The 22,876-nt window shown below is 41.0% G+C and overlaps 1 protein-coding gene across 4 annotated transcripts in view; it reads right to left on the reverse strand.

The window, feature by feature from the left end:
• LOC112105892 (MAP3K7 C-terminal-like protein) overlaps positions 1 to 22,876 on the reverse strand; it is a 71,233-nt gene that overhangs the window by 36,014 nt on the left and 12,343 nt on the right. The window contains exons 1-2 of one of the 4 annotated variants that reach the window (XM_024198888.3): positions 10,827 to 11,148; positions 7,979 to 8,087 (exon numbers count right to left, since the gene is read on the reverse strand). In XM_024198888.3, coding sequence (XP_024054656.1) covers positions 7,979 to 8,048 — 70 coding nt within the window. In that variant the 5' untranslated portion in view covers positions 8,049 to 8,087; positions 10,827 to 11,148. Of the gene's footprint in view, positions 1 to 7,978; positions 8,088 to 9,186; positions 9,206 to 10,430; positions 10,609 to 10,826; positions 11,149 to 22,876 lie in introns of those variants that run through there. The other 3 variants (XM_024198883.3, XM_024198889.3, XM_026651446.2) reach the window with 3 other exon arrangements.

Here is a 22,876-nt window from a genome sequence, read left to right on the forward strand (position 1 = left end):
GGGGGGGGGGGTCGACCTAAGATACGCAACTTCAGCTACCTGAATAGTGTAGCTGAAGTTGCGTATTTTAGGTCGACTTACTTGGCTGTGAGGACGGCGGCGAGTCGACCGCTGCCACGCCGCCGTCGACTCCGCTTCTGCCTCTTGCCGCGGTGGATTTCCGGAGTCGACGGCAGAGCCATCGGGGATCGATTTTATCGAGTCTTCACTAGACGTGATAAGTCGATCCCCAATAGATCGATTGCTACCCACAGATCCGGCGGGTAGTGAAGACGTGCCCTGAATCAATAGGGCTTTGTGGGGATGCAGATGTCTGCTCACACAGAGTATCTTGCCAGATATTTTGCACCTCTGTATCCTACTATCAGTGGTCATGGAGTGAAATGATTGTGGTGGGGAATAGGGAAAATAAGCAACCTTGTTCCAGGCAGAGTATACAGAGTATATATTGGCTAGTATACAGTCAAAGCCTTGCTTTAACTAATAGAGAGTTGGCATCCAGGGCAATGAGCTGGTCTTACCATGAATCATACTGTATTGCACACTGGATATACCTCCACATATGGGCATTCTATCTGCATGCCACTGAGTCCCTGGTCCCTCTGCTAACAAAAACAAAAGTGAGGGCCATAGCAAGGAAAAATGAAGTGGAGAAGAGGGCAACAACACAAGTAAAACAAATAGTCTATAGATACCATGATCTAGTATTAATATTCTGAGAGCTCAGTTTGCAGTATTATTAAAAACATCTCCCCACCACCTACCCACAAGATTTCTCCTGCAAGATATTTAAGTTTTTGAATTGCATAAAGTTACTTTACATCAACGTGTAAGTGTTTACTTTTAAGTTGCTGTTGCCTTCTTGCGCAAATTTTAAAAATAGACAAATATTCTAAAAGAGGAAAGACGAATAATGCTGCATAGCCAAATGGAAAGAAGGAATATGACTCAGTCAGACCAGTAGTACAGCTGCTCTACAACATTTGGATGAATAGTTGTAAAACATTTTGACAGCAATATTGGATCAGAGTTGTGGAGAGCCGTTAAACTGACATTTGACAATTCCAGCAGTACAACATACTGTACCAGTAGCAGTAAGGAAGACCCCCTCGTGATTTTAATTTTCAAAAGAAATCAAGAACACGTAAAGCAGGAATTGCTGTTATTTTTCACATGCACAAGATTTTAAAAATATCTTTTTTGAATTTTTGACTGTTTCAAACTATTAGAAATGTTACACTACTAACCGCAGTGTAGTTAGTAGAAGCAGCAAATAAAAAATAAAACAAATTCCCTAAATAAATTTTAAAAGGATGAACTCTAAAAAGAAATAATTTCAGAGGAAATCCTTTCAATAAGCAAATGTTCACTGCTTATTTTCTGAACACAAAGTGACTGAGTCAATGGTACTAAAAATAGAACTTATTGGTATCTTAACCATTATAGCATACCATAGTACATTTTATAATGGGCCTGCTGTAGCATCTACTCAACAGCTGCAAGGGTTTTTTTTTAGTCACACTAGTTTAAGACCTCTTTAAATCAACTTCTTAGTGCTGTTATACACCAGATAAGCTAAGAACTTCAGTGGCAGGAATTTTCTTGAATTTAGAAATGCATACACATACTTATAGACTAAAGCAAGGTAAAAAACCCAGTGCCACCCCCAATCACACACACAGTAGAAGACTGGGATTTTCAAAGGAGCCTAAAGGGAGTTAGGCACCCAACTCATAGTGAATTTCAATTGAAGCCCTTAGATTCCTTTGAAAATCCCAGTTTAAGTTCCCAGTCCAACTCCCACTAAAGTCGATGGGAGTCTTCTTACCATTGACTGGGAGTGGAAGACACAACATTCCACTGCTGTCTTACAAATAGTTGTTTAGCACACTGGCAAAGTGTGTTTTGTATCCTTCTTTAAGGGCTGATCCACAACACATACTTTGCCAGTGCGCTACACAACTATTCGTAAGACAGCAGCGGAATGTTATGTCTCAGGATTCCTGGTTTCTAATCCTGGCTCTGAGAGGTCAGTGTCTAGAGGCCAGAGCAGTGTTTACAGACAGACAAGTACAGACATTGCTTGCTAAAAGGCACGGTGGCTAAATGAATGAGACTTGGCTCTATCATATAAGAGCCCTGGGTTCTATTCCCAGTTATGCCTGAAATGACCTTGTGCAGCCTCTCAGTTACCTTATTTGTAAAAGGGTAGGGAAAAATAATTGCCTGCCCTTAGGATAGGAATATGAGGGCCTTGTTTAATAATAAGTGTTATGGACTTCACAAAAATATTAACAGCACCCATGAGCTTCCTACTCAGCATACTTTCTCCTAAGCTAAAGGATGCTCCGTGGGGGACTCTCAGTCTCATGCCCTTTAAGGGCATTTCTCATAAATTCCTGTGAAATCCTCAGAAAAATGTCATTACTGTCTACCAAAAACAGAACATGGTTTTAAGGATTAATCAGGGATATTATTATTATTTTTATATGAACCTCTAAATAGAAAATATATGCACTTTGAAGCCCACACATTGTGTTAAAATAATGAATTTATTATTTGTACTACAGTAGTTTCCAAAGCTCCCAATTAGGATCAGGGACCCATCCTGGTAGGCACTGTACAAACATATAGGATTACAGCATCTCTTCCCCCAAGGAGTTAACAATCTAAGGATATGTCTACACAGCAAAGAAAAATCCATGTCAGGCGTGTGCCAGCTGACTCAGGCTCGCGGGGCTCAGGCTTCAGGGCTGTTTCACTGCTGTGTAGACTTCCGGGCTTGGGCTGGCACCGAAACTCTAGGACCCTCCCACCTCACAGAGTCAGAAAGCCCAGGCGCCAACCTGAGCCCAGAGGCCTACACAACAACATAACAACCCTGCAGCTTGAACCTCTCAAGTCTGAGTTGGTTGGCATGGGTCAGCTGCGGGTTTTTCTTTGCTGTGTAGACATATCTTTAGATTGTTAGCTCCTTGGGGCAGGGATGCTGTAATCCTATATGCGGAGTCTAGTTGCTGTGTAGAAATATCCTAACTAAAGACAAAACTCAACAAGTGAGCACGGCAAACAATAGGAAGGACAGAGGTGAGGGTACAAATAATAATCAGTATTGTGTTATTGTTTCCTTATTCCCTTCTATTTGCTGTATCCACATGTAGCCTGTTGTCTCATTCTTCAGTTATAAGCTCTTTAGGGCAGGGACTGTCATTTTGTTCTGTGTTTGTACAGCGCCTACCACAAAGGGGTCCTGTCAATGACTAGGGCTCCTAGGTGCTACCACAATACAAATAAATAATAATAATAACACTGTGAAAATAAGATTACAATGCATAGTTGCATCAGTGTAGCTGCGCCGCTGCATTGTTTTAAATGTGGACGTGCCCTTATTTTGGCTTAAGGGCAGCTTATTTGGTTTAATTTAAATCTATTCCTACATCAATTTAAGCAAAATTGAAATAAGCTTGCCCACTCAGCCTTTTGTGTTGGTTTAATTCAATCAGTTTTAAATCACACCTTAAGGTAAACTGCTACAAATCTGACAAGCTATGAGAGAATTTATGTCTAGTGCCAGTTTAGTGAACTTGAGTAAAAGCATCAAATATAGATATCTATATCTACAGGATTAAGTGATACACAGTAAAATTGTATTTTTATATAGCATCACTGTTAGCAGTTGGTCAGAGTTCCCTCAAGACTTTTAAGGACCTGGTCACCCCACAATCATAATAAAAATACAGCACAAAACTGGCCCGGTTTTAATTGTTTTTGTGGTCATTGTCAGGCCCTAAAAGAGCCAACTTTTGAACACAGTAAAACAATTTTTGGTATGGATAACATAAGCCATATCCCTTCTTGTAGATAAATAACACTAAATAACTTGCTTTTCTTGAGTTGTTAACAGTCTCTGCTTTCAGACCCAGTACTTTGTTGCAGTTCTAACCAGTGAGATAATCACCATCCAGAAGAAACACACCTTTTCCCCTTTTATATCTGGTTACGTTGTAAATTCCTCCCTGTACTACTGTGGTAGAATAATTCAGCCTTACGGGGCATCACACCTGCCACCATGATTGGCAAACAAGACAACATCTAAGAAAAAACATTAAATGAGTTTAATTCACTCACCTCCTCATTCTGGGTGAGGTTTTTACATATACCTCTACCCCTATATAATGCGACCCAATATAACACGAATTCGGATATAACGCAGTAAAGCAGCGCTCCAGCAGGGCCACCTGAGGGGGGGGGGCAAGTGGGGCAATTTGCTGCAGGGCCCGGGCCCCAAGAGCCCTGGCCCGGGTCTTCGGCGGCATTTCGGCGGCGGTGGATCCTTCAGTGCTGCCGAAGACGCAGAGCAACTGAAGGGCCCCCCGCCGCCGAAATGCCCCGCGAGCCCTGGCCCGGCGGCGCTCCGGGTCTTCGGTGGCATTTCGGCAGCAGGGGGCCCTTCAGTCGCTCCGGGTCTTCGCCGGCATTTCGGCGGCGGGTCCTTCAGTGCTGCTGAAGACGCGGAGCGACTGAAGGGCCCCCTGCCGCCGAAATGCCGCCAAAGACCTAGACTGCCGCCGGGTGAGTACAAGCGTAGCAGCTCCCCTGCTTTGCCCCAGGCCCCCTGAATCCTATGGGCAGCCCTGCGCTCCAGGGGGGCGGGGGGGCGCACTCCGGCGGATCAAAGCAAGTTCAACATAACGCGGTTTCACCTATAACGCGGTACGATTTTTTGGCTCCCGAGGACAGCGTTATATCGGGATAGAGGTGTACCATCACAATACTAAATCTCTCAAGATGCTGTCAGAGTTGAAACACAGAACTCCCTCCTGAATTGAGAAAAGCAACTCTCCTCCCATGAAAAAAGGATAAGAGGAATATAAAAAGGTGAAAAGAAGAAAAAAGATTCTAAATTTAAAATGGATAAAGGTGGCAGTGAGACGCTGTGTCAGCAGATTTATGTCTTTGCAGTGTCTCTTTAAAAAAAGACATTTCAGTTGCTTGTTTGAACTAGGATCATTTGAATGTGGCTTTCTGTAAAACTTCAGACTTGGAGTGATTTTTCCTTTGCCTTGTTTAAATAGGTTTGATATTGATATCTCCATTCAGGCTTTCCGTTAACATCAGGTGCTGAATTCTCCTGATGAGGTCAAATACTATGCTGATTTATACCTCTGAGTAGCCCTCCGGGGGTTGCAATTCAGTGTGAAATATGGTCCTTAATCTACTGGTTCCTATTTACTCTCTCCTATCTTCACAGATGGTCTGGATCACTTGCTGCAATAACACATGTATGCTGAGAGCCAGATAATGTGGGCAATGAGGAAGTCCTAAGGAATTTAATAGAGAATGAACACCTTTCCATAGTTCTGAACCTTCTTACAAATTTTAATAGAGTCTGGAATTATTGGCAGAGCAGAGGAGACAGGGTGAGAGAAGGGAACAGTTTGCGACATTACTGAATTTTGACCTTTCATGCTCTTCACAACCTTGTCCCTCGCTACTGTCTTCTCTTATCCCTTATCACGTTGCCCTTCCATCTCCTCTGCTCTGCCCATTGTGCAAGCCTCCTTTGCCTGATTTTCAGCTCTTCACACAAGCAGCTGATTCTTCCATGATTCATAAGGACACTCCCCTCCTCTCCTTAAACTCTCTCTTCAAGACCTACCTTTGCAGTGATGCTTACAAGAAATCAGATTGTTAAGGATGGCTTGATGGGCAGATGGGGATAGTTGGTACTTTCTTTATATATTATAATATACTGGTAATTATAATTTACAAAACAAGGCATATATAAGCTTGCACCCTTTCCCCTCCCCCACCCCAGATTGTATCCCTCTCCCAACTTTTATATGTCACTTGTCTTTGTAAAGTTTTTAGCATATGGACTATGTTACCATACATAATTATACGTCCCTTCAGAGCTGTGATGTGGATTGGGCTTTGTGGGCTACTGTAATATTAAGTAGTAATAAATACAGGAAGTTTATTTAAAAATATTTTTTAAAATATTATAAAAGAAAACAGAAAGGTGACAAAAATTTCATGGATGTAACATTGGAGTTGAGATTGTATTCACACAGCATTCAGAAAACGGAGCATTATTATTCCTATAACAGCCTATACTCTGCTCCATGATACAATTCAAATTTGGCATAAGTGGATGCTATTCCACTTAAGTCTGTGGACTTATATCTACTTATACCAGGTTTGAATGTGGTCCTGTGTGTAAAAAGCATACACAAAAGCAGTTTGATACTGAAGAGTGTACAGAGAAAATAAGGATACAAAGAATGAAAAACAAAATCGCGGAGCAGAGTTAAGGCTGTTGTAGGAATAATAATGCTCCGTTTCCTGAATGCTGTGTGAAAATATATATACGTTACTCTCTTGTGTAAGAATGCACAGAATGGAATAACTTACCTGAAAAGATCTGTGACTTCTGAGAGCAGAAGCTGAGCTACACCATCCTCATAGACTCATAGACTCATAGACTTTAAGGTCAGAAGGGACCAATATGGTCATCTAGTCTGACCCCCCGCATGATGCAGGCCACAAAAGCTGACCCCCCCACTTTCCCTTAACTCTGCTGTTGAAGTCTCCAGATCGTGATCTAAAGACTTCAAGTCGCAGAGAATTTTCCAGCTTGCGATCCCTGCCCTATGCTGCGGAGGAAGGCGAAAAACCTCCAGGGCCACTGCCAATCTACCCTGGAGGAAAATTCCTTCCCGACCCCAAATATGGCGATCAGCAGAACCCCGAGCATACAGGCAAGATTCTCTAGCCAGACCCTCATTTTACCAGCGATGGCCGTTATTGCCTAATTGATTAGAATCCCGTAATCCCATCAAACCATTCCCTCCATAAACTTATCTAGCCTAATCTTGAAGCCAGAGAGGTCTTTCGCCCCCACCGTTTCCCTCGGAAGGCTGTTCCAAAATTTCACCCCTCTGACGGTTAGAAACCTTCGTCTAATTTCAAGCCTAAATTTCCCCACGGCCAGTTTATATCCATTCGTTCTCGTGTCCACATTAGCACTGAGCTGAAATAATTCCTCTCCCTCCCTGGTATTTATCCCTTTGATATATTTAAAGAGAGCAATCATATCCCCCCTCAGCCTTCTTTTGGTTAGCACGGGTAGTCTACAAACATGCATGGCAAGTGGGTTCACAAGTAATGATAACTGAAACCCTGTGAGTTTCAAGCTCTGTATACACCTCCGCCTTGCCTCCAGGCTCTCCCCTAGCACTGGCAGCAGAGCTAGTTTCCTTCTTTGTGATGCTGCCATTGCTTCCCTGTTTCTGGTTTCTTTATTTCATTCTGATTTTCACAAAGTGCCTATCAATAGCTCTCTAGGCATTTTCAAAAATTAAGGTACACTCAATAATGTGAACCTAATCCAAGGGTTCACATGTGCACAGGTTACGTTGGGGAAGTTAACGCTCCATCAACATTAGTTTACAGGACAAACGGTAATGGAATTTGTGCTACTTTATCGGGGAACATGCCAGGTTGAGCAGCTGTTTCCTGAATCCTTCCCTCAAGCTGGGCATTCTGTTGGTATTCTTCAACCTTTTTGCTTATGGGAAAGTGTCTTTTTGTTCTGTCCTTTGCTTAGATGCCAGCTTTGCCCTCCCCATCAAAATAAAATAACAAAATAAAAAAAATGTTGCCCAGGAGTTTTAGCACACTTTTTCAGTTTATATTGAAATATATTGGTAATTCAGTCATAGTTTTATGTTTATTCCACATTCTCTTGAAATAAATCTCACTTTTACAGTATCTAGGCTGTTGGACAAGTGATTTTAATCTATTGTTAGTTTCCTCTAACAATATTGTAGTTACCAGACAGGAAAACTGATCATTCACACACATGGAAAAAGTCCATCCATGACATTCGACTTCATTTGGTAATATAAATATGATCAAGAACATATAAAACCTAGAAACATTTCATTTGCATTTATTCCATAAAATTGAACTGTACCTGGGGAGTCATTTAGACTGAAGGCAATTCGGACTGGCTTATCAGCAGGTACTCTTGCTGTGGTGATCATGTGGGCACTTGAGTCTACGTGTTTATCTGTGTGTTCCAGCTGCAATTATATAAATATTGCATACATTACTGATCATATGAAGCCATTACATCCTCAGCTTAGTGATTTGCACACATTTATAGCTGCACTTTTTGCATTTTTTATTCTAATAAAGCAAATTTAAGGTGACATGCACGGGGCTACATTTGATTTTTCTTTAAAAAAAAATTTAAAGTGAAATTCAGTGACAGAGACTAAATTCCTTGATTTATCCACAGTTCAGGTAAAGGCAACGATGAAGAAAATTTCCCCACTTTGTCCTGTCAGCATATCTCAGCCTTGACCTGGACAGTCACACATTTAAGGGTCAGAAGATTGATAATTCTCCAAACCTTGGTACTGATCCTTCAGTGAGATTCCTTGCAGATGTTAAGGGTCTGCCTAGAGGAAGTCAATTGCAGGATCAGGGCCTAATTTAGCCTGTGGCCTTTCTTCGGAGTCTGCCAGCACCAAATGGCGGTTTTAATGAGGTGGATCACTCTTCACTAAGAAACAGCCCCAAATTCCCAATTTATTTCACACAGAACACCAAATAGCCATCAAATATTAATGGTCTTCAGTTGCTATCAACTTAGACAGGATAAGCTTAAAGCATGTCCAGGCTTATGCACTTATAGTTATATTATGTGTATTTAGACTTTCGTATAAAAGTTTTTTCCCCAAACAAAGTCTATTAAGTATTTGATGTCCAACTTAAACTCCTATATATCTCATATAAAGCTGCTGTAATTAACATTCACTAACAGTACACACTGAGGTCCTAATCCTGCAATGAGCCAGGTCCTTGTATGGAGCCTAAATGAAGTTAATGGAACTTACATTGGTGAAAGATCTGCCCAGGCAGAAATCATTGTAACATTGGGCGGTAAGAGAACTAAGCAAACTTCAAACATTACTCAGCAGTGCACTGCACCTATATCACCTAGGTGGATTGCTACATGAACAACATTTAAAGAAATAAACACAAGTGTAAAACACCCACAGAAAATTGGAAATCAACTTATTCAATAAAGTATAGCAAAATTGCTAAACGCTGCGCTATACTTCTGTAGACAATGTGGCGTTTAATTGGTGGAAAGGGAAAAGACAGTTCTCTTACCCAATCACATTGCAGCTTTTCCGTAACACTTTTGAAAGCAATGGTTATTTTTCTGCACTAAAATTGCATCACCCCATTTGATGTTATGTTTAATTATTAGAGCATCACATAAAATCAGTACAACAGAACAGCATTACAAGAGAAAGGCCTTGCTTGATGATGCACAAAATTCATCCCTAGCATCAATCCTTTGCAGGCAGTAGAGTAGCAGCAAGCATGAGTTTGGCCCACTGACTTAAACATTTATTTTTTGTTTTGTCTGTCTGAGCATTTAGCCAGCAGAGGGAGACTGTTCCTCTGTGGCAATGTTACACAATAAGCCACTGACGTGAACTCTGATCAAATAGTGGATGTTTTACAGTGCTTAGATTTTCTTTAAAAAAAAAAAGAACAATTATTCTAAAATCCTTACTTTGGAGCTGGCAGCCTCTTTTCATATTAATATTTGGAGGATTCTCATGAATAACCCCATCTTCCTTATTATTACTAATCAAAAGAACACACACACACCCAACCAGCATCAATTGGAAGAGAGACCACAAAATCATTTAAACAGACAAAATGCATTTTGGGCGGGGGGTCTGTTTATGTAGCAACTTTTTCTAGAGTAACGATCTCCTTCTTCCATGGTCTCTTTGTGAAAAGTATTTGAGACCTTGCATGTTTTTTTTTTAAATAAACAGAACAATTGCAAAACCAAAATTATTTATCATAACATACCCTTCCCACATGACTCTCAAACAAACCTAGAACAAAAGAGAGATACAAATTCGCACAACTTTGAAAACAAGACTGTTCATCATTACATATTGTATCACACATGCACCACATCTGTTAACCATCATCAGACAGGTTTTCTACACAATAAGATGCTTCATGTTTAATATCACAGATTAAGAAATGAGAAAAAACATTCATGGAAGTTAATACCATTTTAACAAACAAACATGATAGGATGTCTTTTGTTGGAATCCTTAAGCTTACCATAACTGAGCACTGTCCTAAGTAAATCAGTGGTCTTGTCCCATTCACACACTGTGTGGTCTACAATGTTTACAAATTACCAGTATTTAGTCACCGATCTGGGGGCAAAAATAAATACTCCCTTCAATAACTAATGTTTTTAATATTACACAAGAGACTTTTTCATTTTGTTTTAATTTACGGAAAGAAAATCCTATCTATATATACACACTGTATATGAGCCAGTTATCTCATTTTATGAATTAAGATTATTTCTTCACCAGATTTTCTGCAGAATCCTCAATGGTCTCCATCATCAAAAAGAAAATAAAGAAAACAAGAAGGCAGGGAAACCTTCATTTCAGTGCTGTGTGTGTAAATAGGATGATGAATGTCCCATCGGCTCAGGGAAATGAAACAGACCAACTGCGTACAAACTTCCCACTTATTTTCCTCACACACAAAAAAGGATAATCATTCTGTAGACAGAAGGATATGGGAGTGGGCAACTTTGAGTATAATGAGGTCTTTAAAAGCATCCCAGAAAGCAGTTCCATATTCATGAGGACTGTCTGTGGAACAGGCTGTTGTTTCTTTATAAAAATCTGTAGCAGAACTCAGATTAAGTGTGTTACAGCTCTATCAGTTTAGTTCAGTTTTCACACCTGTTGCCTTACCTCACTTAGTGGAGAGTCTGCACTTGTATAATCCAGGGCTAGCCACTGCCTTGGCTTGTCGTTGCCTTTATGGAGTAAAGATTCAATAAAAGAAAAGGCTGCACCTGCTACATAGCAACAAACTGACAGAGTCTGAGAAGCTGAGACAGCTGTTAAGGCAACATGCTGCTACCTGCACTTCCCAAAGGCTTTGCTATCCCACAAGACCACCCTTTTCCGCTTTTCTTCGCAATTCCACTCTCCCTTCCTTTCCTTTCCAACAATGAGATTTATGATGTTGTCATGCTTCAGAGGGAAAAAAAATCCTTCTGACAGAGGCATTAATAAGCAGCAAACTGTGGAGAGTTCAAGATTTTTAATTCATTAGTCCTGGCAAACCTAAAATACAAACAGACTTGCTTCACAGGACAGGAATGTTTTCAGCATGACCCAATCACTGTCTGTGTCTATTCCAGCAAACTGGCAAAGATAGCATGACTCCAGTCAGCAAAAATGTCTGTGGCTTGAATCAGCTTGGGGTGACATTGCCAACTTGGACTGGCTACACGCAAACTATTAAATGATAGAGGCAACTATCAAAGCTAACAATGAGGATGAGGCTTGGTGTTTTAGGCTAGGTTTGTAATGGCTTTGGTAAAGTGTCTAATAACAGACTAACAACAGATGATAGAATTATTATATTAAAGAGACAATGGATTAATTTTAGTAGTATATTAGAGTCTTGTATAGTCTTCATTATAAATACATTCTGAAGGCAGATTTATTTACAAATATTTTGGACAGGAATTGAAATTGCAATTGACTTAAAACTAACAGCTTGTAGATTCTGCTGCTATTTCTGATACTGTCAGTCAGTTTTGTAACTACAAGCAAGGTAATTAGTAACTGAATATGGAAATGCTGTGAAAAAAAGAAGCAGTTGTCCAGACTGATGCAATTACAACAAGCAAAACTTAAACACCCTGCTGGCTGTATGTATTCTTCTGGATAACTGCGATCCCTGAAAGTGCAAAGGATACTATAGGACAGGAGATTGACTGACAATATATCTGCTGCACCTATCATTATACTGTGTTTTTTTTTCATTAAGAAAAGCTTGTCTCTTTCACCAACAGCAGTTGGTCCAATAAAAGATATTACCTCACCTTGTCTCTCTGACATCCTGGGACCCACGCACCAACACAGTTACAACAACACTTTTTAAAAAAGTTAGTTTCCCTATTTCAAAATATTTTTTAAAAAACAATACATTTAATTTGACAGGTTATCCCAAATGCTCGTATTCTGGAATGTCTCAAGTACAGCACATCTGGGGCCAGATTCTCTGGTTCATCTGAGGCATACTAGATGCAGAAACAGGGGGAGACGCAAAGGTGGCATTAAATCAACTTTCTGTCTCCCCCCACATCCTGGCATTGGCCAGGAACTGATCCAGTCCCAGAATAAATAAGAGCTACCCTTTGGCTGCTCTAATTTACAGCTAGCTCCCTGTGATCGAAGGGGCTGGTACACACCTGGAGATAGCTGGAGCACAGAGCCACCCTGCTTACACTCCCCTTTCTCCAGGAAAGACCCCTGTGCTGGGGGCTTGGAGGACGTGGTGTGGAAGCACCACACAGGCTCTACATTACCTAGGAATTCCCATGATAGCTGATTAAATCTGCTTTCTAGCTTCACTGTGCCACCAGAGCAGGAACAAGAACCTGGCCAAGAGAATCCATTCCATGATTTCAAAGTATCAACATGCCCTGACTTCTACACTCATGAGGGAGCTCATCTTTCTTTCTTTCTTTCTCAGCTGTAAATATACTTCTGAAAAGATATTTATAATAATCTCTATTTATCTCATTTTGGAGGAAGATTTAGCTTTGTTCACAACCACTATTGCTACTGAAATTTCACAATAAAATAGCACTGCAGCTTAATATTGATCTCAATGAGGGGTTCTTTCTCCAACTAGAGGACTAATTATTTTTAAAGGATGTATTTGGTTTACAGACATAGGGTGAAATCCTAGCCCCACTGAAATCTATATTGAAACTCCCATGGACTTCAAGGCCAGGATTTCTTTCATAGGGCCTGATTCTCTCCTGTTTTGCATCGTGTGTAGTTACTTACACCTGTTGAAAGTGGATGTAAAATAAATCAGATAGATAGCATTTACATCTAGTTGGCAGAGGTCTGAATGAACGCACAAGGTGCAATGCAGTGAAGAACAGGTCCTATATACGGTATTTCTAAGATGCATAAAACCTTGGTATTTAAGCACCAACAAAACTTACCTTCACTAACCAAGACAGCAAGATTACTAATCACTCACTAACATAGGTCATACACATGCAATCTATCTGGCATGCCCAAGATGAGGCAGAAACACTGACACATGAATGACTTTTCAAAACAGTTGACTGACAGTGCACAGCTACGAGATCACAGTGTATATAGTGCATGTATTTGCAAATTCAATACATAATATTTTGGTATTTTCTATCTATTGTAAGCATGTTATATCATATTCTCCATTTATTATATATCAGTGTTTCTGATGAAATCCCATATTACTCTTCACACATTTCAAAAGAAGACAGTTGTAACAGTGCTTAACTCCAAAAACGTAAAACAATTCTCGCACATCTCTTTCAGTCAGTTTAGTACCATGCAGGGCTGCAAGTCACCCTTTGGGACACAGAAACTATATAAACCAAAAAAACCTTGTATCACATTTAAATTTCAGTGCTTTATACATTGATTAGTCCTCTGGAACTACTGCTGTATGTACTATGTGGATGACAGCGTAGTCTGACATTTTCAGCACAACAGTGGGAGTCAAGAATCCAGGGCTTTATCTTGCAGCCCTTACTCATGTGAGTAGTCCCACTGAAAACAAGCACACAATGACATGGACTTCTGTGACTGCATTAATCCTGATTTGGTGGTCATGTGGTTGTCCATCTAAAGAGCTCATAAACAAACTAGATTTTTAGATTTATTTTCAAATGTTTGAGTTTACATTTTAGGAGGAGTTTTCCCTGATTCCTCTGAGACCCTATCCATCAAACCTTAACATTAAGACATTTTACATATACAGCACTGTATCTGAAATATTAGGTTGAATAATTACTAACATTCTGTACTTATTTTTATAACCTGTTTGCTATTGGGAATATAACATTACAAAACATTCAATTAAAGTTGAAATCAAGCAATAACATGCAGTCATATAGCACCTTTCATATGAAGTTCTCAAAATCACTTTACAAAAAAGGAAAACTGAGTCTTAGTGAAATTAGGTTACATGCTCAAATTCCTATTTAGGCACTGTAAAACTTGGGAACAGACTCTAGTGGCCCAATCCCATAGCTCTTATTCATGTGAGCAGTCCCATTGCACACAAGAAAACTACTCCACGATTTGGGGCAGCACAGTAAATACTTGTTCATAACAGGCTGAATATACACTTTACAGTAAACTCTATGAAAAGTTCAGAATGCTGATAATCCCTCCGGTTTTTCCTGTAGAAGCACAGTAGTGGTGCTGTACCCTGTTTTCCTGCCAGCCTGCTCTTAGCCATCAGATGTTTGGTACCCAAGCAAAATTCTTTTGATCCCATATCACATTATGAAACCTGAACTTCTCTAGAAGAGTGACACACAGGATATCATGTTTTAGTCATCAAAAGATTTAAAAGTAATCATACTTTAAATTAGAAACACTGCAGCTTATTGATATCTGGTACAAGTTTGTAATTTCTTAAAATATGAAGTATCAATTATTTTACACATGTATAAAGAGCAGTTAAATGATCAGTATTTGCTATCTAACAAAACACCTGTTCCCTTCCCTTTTATAGCTGTGCTACTTTCAATTCATGTGAGTTTCCTAATATGAATAGTATTTTGGTAGCATATGACCTCATTCAAACTGAAATGGTGTTTCAGAGGTTGCCAGTCACTATTTAAAAATACACTTAAAAATATTCTAACACATGGATGATGTTCAAAGGAGATGTTGAAAAACATGCTTTTCCTAACAGTGAATGAAGGGAAATTTTCATTTCACTGTTTCATCTGAAAAGAACACAAGACAGAATACAAACAGAAATTAACTTGTTTTTTTTACTGCAAGAACTGTTTAAGGGTCCAATCTTGCAAAGTTGCAGAGCACCCATGACGCTCACAGAGATTGATGGAAGTTAAGGATGCTCTATACCCCACAGGACTGAGTTCTGAAGAAGGAGCAAATGGCAACAAGACAGATTCTTTAACTACACATTACATGCAGAATCACTGAAGCCAATGGTATTGCCCGGGTGTGAGTTGGCACAGAATTTGGCCAAATAAAAATATTTCATGAGTGCATTTTTTGCCTGAACCTGCACTCCATTCTCAGGCAAATATTCTATTGGGGAGTTCCTCTGAATATATAAAATACAAGGTCTAAAATATTGCACTGCAAGGAAATGTGCAGTAGGAGGTGGTGTTTTGTGCATGTAAAACATTTTTCGTTGATATTTTTCTCTTTCAGATTTAAAAAAAATGTAGTTGCATTTGTAGGGGAAAAAACTTAGTGGAAATGTCTATAGACGTAAAATACCAACCAAATGTATAGGAAAACTGAGTTATGCCCAGAAATTTGGCACAAATCTCCCTCCCCTCTTCCTACATCCCCCCATTCCCCAACAAGTGGGGACAAACACTGAATACATTTAAGCTTGCTATTTTAGAAATCCATTGTTTTGCCATCAGTTAATCCTTTTCTAGTTCACTAAAGAAATCCCAGAATGCATCATTCTGTGATCTCACTGATACAATTAGTCCCATGCAATCCATTATAAGCAAGTTAAACTAATTGTTTCTGTGCTGAATGCCCTCAACACCTTAGCTGGGCATTTAGCACATACTTTAGTGCTTACATCATTTTTTATTTTAGCTTTGCAATTTAACTTTAAGAAATGTATGGCTATAATGAAAAGTGTTCCAGATACTTCTGATAAAAACATTCAGAGCTAAGTTTTCTGCTTACAACCTGTACAACTTCATTGACTTTTAAGGTGTTGCACATGGTGTCAGTGCTCAGTGTGAAATGAATATACGTATAGATCAGTAAAATGTCCTCTGCCAGTTAGCATCAAGAGGTCCCTGGATCACAAAGGAAGCTCAGCCCAAAGGACCCTTACTGCGTGCTCTGGTATTGGCAGTCTCCATACTATGTCCAGTGCCCTCCGGCCGTGACACATGGGGAAGCAGAGGGGGAGGAGGCAGCTGAGCGCCACAGTCAGAGGGGTGGCTGCTGGTGTGGACTATTGGGATTTTCCATCCAGTGCACTGTCCTTCTGGGATTGCTCCCATCAAAGATGGGGGAAGGGGACTGCTTGGCTATGGCATCAGTTCATTTCCAAACCTGCCTGGCTCCCTTCCTGCCTGGGGGAGGGGGCTGAGGTGAGCCCCTCCGACCTGAGCTACTAAAACAATGCCTGCAACTTGCCAGCAAAGCTGACCTGTTCAATCCTGTCTGGCTTCTCTGCAATTAAGGGAAAGGGGGACTGAGATGAACCCATCCAGACTGGATTGAGGGAGAAACTGCATTTTCCACCAAGACCCTTGGTTAAGGAGGGAAGCATGAGACACAGACCTTCCCTTTTGCCTCTGGCTTTCTCAGCCTAGATCCCTCCTGAAGCCTTCAGCGGCAGTAGTAGCTGCAAATGCCTCAGAAGGGGAGGTGCAGCTGAGGAGACAATCTTGTCAAAAAAGGCAGCCCTGGGCCATGACTGGGACTCAGATAGACACATTAGTGAGATGAATTTTTAGTCAGAAATTTGAAATCAAGTTTGGAATTGCCTCAGAAGAGCTCTGCACAAGCAGAGCCACCAGCCAATGGGGAGACAGAGAAAACCAGAGGAAACTTCAGGGGACAAGGTGCTGCCCTGCTGCCAGTGACTAACTTGTCTAGTTCTGTCCCCAAGCTGCAAGCAGGCTGAAGGATCCACTGAAAAGTATCAGTGGACCTTAGCATGATGAAGAAAGGTGGTTTACAGCCACGTTTCCTCCCTCTCCACAGCCGTACTGACCACAAGCTCAGCACAGTTAAGGATCATCTGTCCCTTAGTATCCCTTAGCTAAATATGGATCTCAGCTTCACCATATTTAACTCTCACCATTGGGTCAATAAATCTTGGTATTCATCTAAACAAACTCAGGGAAATAATTTCTGTTCTCAGGTGACACCTGGAGTAACTGCATTGATTTAATTGGATATTACAGACTCAATTGTCAACATTATGCTGATAAAGTGTGTATACACAAATAAACACTCAAAATCTTAAACAGAAAATGTTGTCACTAAGCTTCCCTGATGTCAGGAAGAAATAAGCATCCCTAGGACACAAAGGTAAAAAGCCCAGCAGCAGCAGCCAGTGTCTTGTCTTTCATTAGAACTGCCACTCTTGTTACCGCTACTGGAGCTGCATCTGCAGTGGCACCAGTCAGAACTGTAGAGGGGAAAGTGTAGGGTAGGCAAATGCAAGACTCATCTATTTGCAGAAGTTTGTTCTCAAAAAATGCAGTTTATATCAGTCCAGCCATCCCTTTCCCTTTTCTATAAATATCCACCCTCTCCCTGCCCCCAGGAAAAGACAACATATGGACTATATAACCCATCATGGGCAGAACAGGAAAGACAGCCCAAGAATACAGCAGCTTAAAGTTCTTGTATTTGGCACCTAGATACCACAAAATGATTGGTACATTAGAGATAGGTATATATTTGTTACATCTAAAAATATTAAAAAACATTATTAAAGTTGTGAAGTCAACAGTTAACAGAACAGCATTAACAAAATACTAGAAGGTACATAGCTATATGTATAGAAATCAATACACAAGACTAACCGGCAAGTACACAGAACCCAAGAGTGATGCCATATTATGTCACGATAGGCAGCAATGTTTCTAGGCGATGTCTACATAAGTTATACTGACAAAAGTGCTAATGTTGCTCAGTGTTGTGAAAAAACCATCCCGCTAAGCGACATAAGTTATACCAGGGGTCAGCAACGTTCGGCACGCGGCTCACCAGGGTAAGCACCCTGGCGGGCCGGGCCAGTTTTATTTACCTGCTGAAGCGGCAGGTTCGGCCGATCGCGGCCCCCACTGGCCGCGGTTCGCCGTCCCGGGCCAATGGGGGCGGTGAGAAGCCGCGGCCAGCACATCACTCGCCCGCGCCGCTTCCCGCTGCCCCCATTGGCCCGGGACGGCAAACCGCGGCCAGTGGGGGCCGCGATCGGCCGAACCTGCCGCGTCAGCAGGTAAATAAAACTGGCCCGGCCCGCCAGGGTGCTTACCCTGGTGAGCCGCGTGCCGAACGTTGCTGACCCCTGAGTTATACCAACAGAAGCACCAGTGTGGACAGCGCTATGTAAGCAGGAGAGGCTCTTCCGCCAACATAGCTCCCACCACTCATTGGAGGTGGTTTAATTATGCTGATGGCAGAGCTCTCTTCAGTTAGCACAGAGCGGCTACACGAGTGATCTTACAGCAGCACAGCTGCATTGGTACAACTGTGCCACTGTGAGATTGCTAGTGTAGACATGGCATAAAAAGTGGTATTTCCAGGAATGACTTCTCTGCATTAGTTAATTAGTGTTAGTATAAGATGTAATGTTATTCCTAGAAATGACTTAACTTGATGCTTCTTGGAGACAAGTAATGCAAGGTGACAGTGCCCTCAGTTTCCCAGTTAGGTAGGCCAACAAAAAGCAGTTTTCCTATGTGCTTTCAGACACCCCACATTCACAGGTTTCAATGGTTTTAGAGTTTTAGCTGAACAATTTCTAATAACGTTGACTACAGCTCAGCAATTATGATCCTCAAATATACATACAATTACACTTAGAAAACTCATGATTTGGCACAAAACATCCTTCTTTTGAGCGCTCATAGTCCATTACTTACAATAGGTTCTTTAAACACACCACACTGAACCATGTATATAAATAATATTTATCCAAATATATCTGCTCCCCAATGCTGCCCCTTAGAGGACACATTTTAGAAGTTCATTATATCAAAGATGCAAACCAAGACCCTTGAAGACCACAAGAGCTGAAGTTTCTCAGCACAACATAGGTTTGGGCCCATTTTGAAAGGAACAGTTCACAAGTATGTGTAGGAGCACTTCTTTTTAAAAAAAAACAAGTTTACTTTGCTTAATTTCTGCCTAAGGGTTAGTTCATCAACTTGATTTCCCTTCCCACTTTTGACTTACACTTTTTAATGAATGTCCAGTTTTTGACTTACAAGTGATTTTGTTCCTGTGCTCATTAAGCAAGTTTTATAGCAACACAATAAGATTTCTGAGCTAAACCTATGTAATAATTTTTTAAGAGTTGCTAAATCTTTCAAAATAAACTTGGTTATAAACCATGTTCTGTAGCGTGCCGGTGTTGTACAGCTAGGGTGACCAGATGTCCCGATTTTATAGGGACAGTCCCGATTTTGGGGTCTTTTTCTTATATAGGCTCCTATTACCCTCCACCCCCGTCCCGATTTTTCACACTTGCTGTCTGGTCACCCTATGTACAGCCTCTGTGTATGCTCCCCAAATCCTCTCTCTCTTGGGTGGGGGATTATAATGGTATCACAGCAGTGCTAGTGCAACTGGGGTCTTCTATGCCCGTATGGAGATGGAAAGCAAGATTTGCCTCTAGTACCTGAAATGGGTAGGAAAGTACCCATTAATAATGTGTAATGCCCTGATTCTGCAAGGAGCTCTGTGTAGGTGGATCTCCATGCCTGTGCAGAGCCCCACTGAACTCAACAGAACTCTATGCAGTTGGGCTGTTTTGCAGCATCAGGGCTTACATTTGCATGCAAGCACTGACAGGGGAACAGATCCTGATAAACTTATAATGAAACAATTTTGAATTCTTGAAGCCTTAATTTTGTACAAAGGTTCAACAATTCTGGAAAGAAGAAAACCTTATGTCCCCAAATCAACTTCCAGTATATTAAAGACAAAATTCATGCTTTCTGACACTATAAGCAGTGTAATTAGGGATAATACTCCTTTTGCTATGGAATTGCATTTGTGTTCCATTATTTCAAGTGCAAATACAGTAACTCCTCACTTAAAGTCATCCCGGTTAACGCTGTTTCATTGTTACGTTGCTGATCAACTAGGGAACATGCTCGTTTAAAGTTGTGTAATGCTCCCTTCTAACGTCATTTGGCAGCCGCCTGTCTTGTCTACTGCTTGCAGGAAGAGCAGCCCGTTGCAGCTAGCTGGTGGGGGCTTGGAACCAGGGTGGACTGGCAGCCCCCATCAGCTCCCCGCTCCCCTAAGTTCCCTGTGCAGCAGCTGCCTGCAGTTCAACTGTGTCCCTCCCCCCACTGCCATGTGCTGCTCCTGCCCTCTGCCTTGGAGCTGCTCCCCGAGACTCCTGCTTGCTGTGCCGGGGGGGAGGGAAGGGAGAGGGGGCTAATGTCAGGGTGTCCCCCTCCCCCCTGCTCCTGCAACCCGCTTACCCCATCTTCCATAGAGCAGGGTTCAGGACTGAGGGAGCTTGCAGCAGCTGCAGTCTCAGCAAGCTGATCTAATTAACAAGGCAGTGTACTTAAGGGAAATGCGCATATCTCCCTCCATTCCTGCTGCCTTGCAGAGTGAGAGAGTTAACCCTTGAGGGCTCAGCCAATTGCTAATTCATCATTTAGCAGTAAGGGAAATATCTCACCCTCTGACTCCTCCACCTCAACCAAGCTTCACAATCATCATCACTGTGTACCAGTATTAAATTGTTTGTTTAAAACGTATACTCTGTGTGTGTGTGTGTGTGATATATATATATATATAAAAAATATAATACAGTCTTTTGTCTGGTAAAATTTTTTTCCCCTGGAACCTAATCCCCTCATTTACATTAATTCTTATGGGGAAATTGGAGTCGCTTAACATCGTTTTGCTTAAAGTCGCATTTTTCAGGAACATAACTACAACGTTAAGTGAGGAGTTACTGTACCCTTTACTTAGCCCTCACTGTCTACACGTTTGTCCATTTCAGAAGAAGCACTATGCAATAAAGCATAAGTTTGTACTCAGGAGAGGCCCAGGACTGCATTAAAAGAGGGGTGCATTGTATGTGAGGGATGAGGTTCACGACCAGATCTGTCCCGGGAGGGAACAGGGAAGAGTATCCACATTGTGTTCAGTTATAGTTTATATTATTAACTTCTCTATTATGCTAGCACTAAAATTCTTCAAACTCAGCTAAATGTAGAAAGTAACAATTAAGCTACATACATGGGATTGATTCCTCATTGCATTATTCCAGTTTCTCCAGTTTTACAGCAACCAATGGAGTGACAACTGCATAAAAATAGAGTAATGCAGTAGTGAATAAGGCCCATCATTCCTGAGCCTGTGAACCTCATAATGTAGTGTTGCTTATTATATTAAGATTGTTTGTGTCATCATGGCTAAGTATTGGCATTTCAATTATAAATCACTATTTTCAGGAGTTACAAACTAACACAATGTGGTGCACAAAATCCCAGCCTATATACAAAATACACGCTACACTGTTTTTGAATTATAAAATGGGGGAAATGATCTATTTTAAATATTCATTTGCTAAAAACTAAACTTTGCAGGTCATAATTTGCAAACAAAAAATGTTTACAAAGGTTGAATGTATGAGTCAGTAAAGTGGAGTAAAGTTGACCTAATGCCCAAAAACATTGTTACACTTTCTTTACATAAATCCTACACATTTAAAATACACAAATGTCACTCAGAATGTCTGTAAATGAACACAGATGTCTGTAAAATACACCTCTACCTCGATATAACGCTGTCCTCGGGAGCCAAAAAATCTGACCGCGTTATAGGTGAAACCGCGTTATATCGAACTTGCTTTGAGCCACTGGAGTGCGCAGCCCTGCCCCCCCGGAGCACTGCTTTCCCGCGTTATACCCGAATTTGTGTTATATCGGGTCATGTTATATCGAGGTAGTGGTGTATCTGTAAAATGACCAAAAACTTCAAATTTGGGTGTCCTAAGAGTACCTTTGTTTTCACTCTGATGGTGGTCCTTGTTCTAATTGACATGGTTGTAGAATGGCTGAATAAACCTTACCAATAATTTTGCATAATCTCTAAGGGTTTTTTGCAATAAAAAACATATATGACACGCTTAGAACATGTGCTCCACATTTCATTGTTTCAGAGTTGATATGATTCCAATTATGCATCATCATTATCCTGTATTATCTTAGAACTACCAGGATCAGCAAAATAGAGAGTTCACTTAAGGCTTGTCTACACTGGCACTTTACAGCGCCGCAACCTTCTCGCTCAGGGGTGTGAAAAAACACCCCCCTGAGCGCTGCAAGTTTCAGCACTGTAAAGTGCCAGTGTAGACAGTGCACCAGTGCTGGGAGCCACTCCTCCCATGGAGGTGGTTTTTTTACAGCGCTGTTTTTTCATAGCTCTCTCACAGCGTTATGCCGCGACTCCATAGCCATGTTAAAGTTCCGTCGCGGCAGTGCTGCCACAGCCCACACTTTAACGTTGTTAGTGAAGACATGCCTTTAGTTCAACACAATAACACAAGAAAAATGCAAAACAGAAGGAAAGCCACCCCATCTCAGTTAGCAGTTTTGCTTCCAATAAAGTACTTCTTTAAAAAAAACAATAAACAAACAAACCCTACATACACTAATTATTCTCATGGCTAATCTGTTTTGTTTATCCAGCACAGTAACTACTCTCAGTAGCAAGAAGTCTGGATATCATTTCGCATATGCAGAGCCCTTCTCCAGCTTGTAGGGATATCTGCTTGTCCTTACATTTCACAATGGCTTAATAGCTTTCTAGCATCCATGCTATAATCTTCCAAATTACCTCCAATTTAATAACTTCATTTATGTATCCCTGAATAGGCTTTGGTCTTATTGCTCTTAAGCACCATGCACTGTTTGACAATATTTTCCACAGATGACATTCCCCAATCCTTCATTTTTATTTCATATTTTCTCTATACTGAACTGCAGGTTCTT

This window comes from Terrapene carolina, unplaced genomic scaffold (genome assembly GCF_002925995.2).
Source record: "Terrapene carolina triunguis isolate 2854851 unplaced genomic scaffold, T_m_triunguis-2.0 Scaffold30, whole genome shotgun sequence".
In the NCBI taxonomy this organism is placed as follows: Eukaryota; Metazoa; Chordata; order Testudines; family Emydidae; genus Terrapene; species Terrapene triunguis.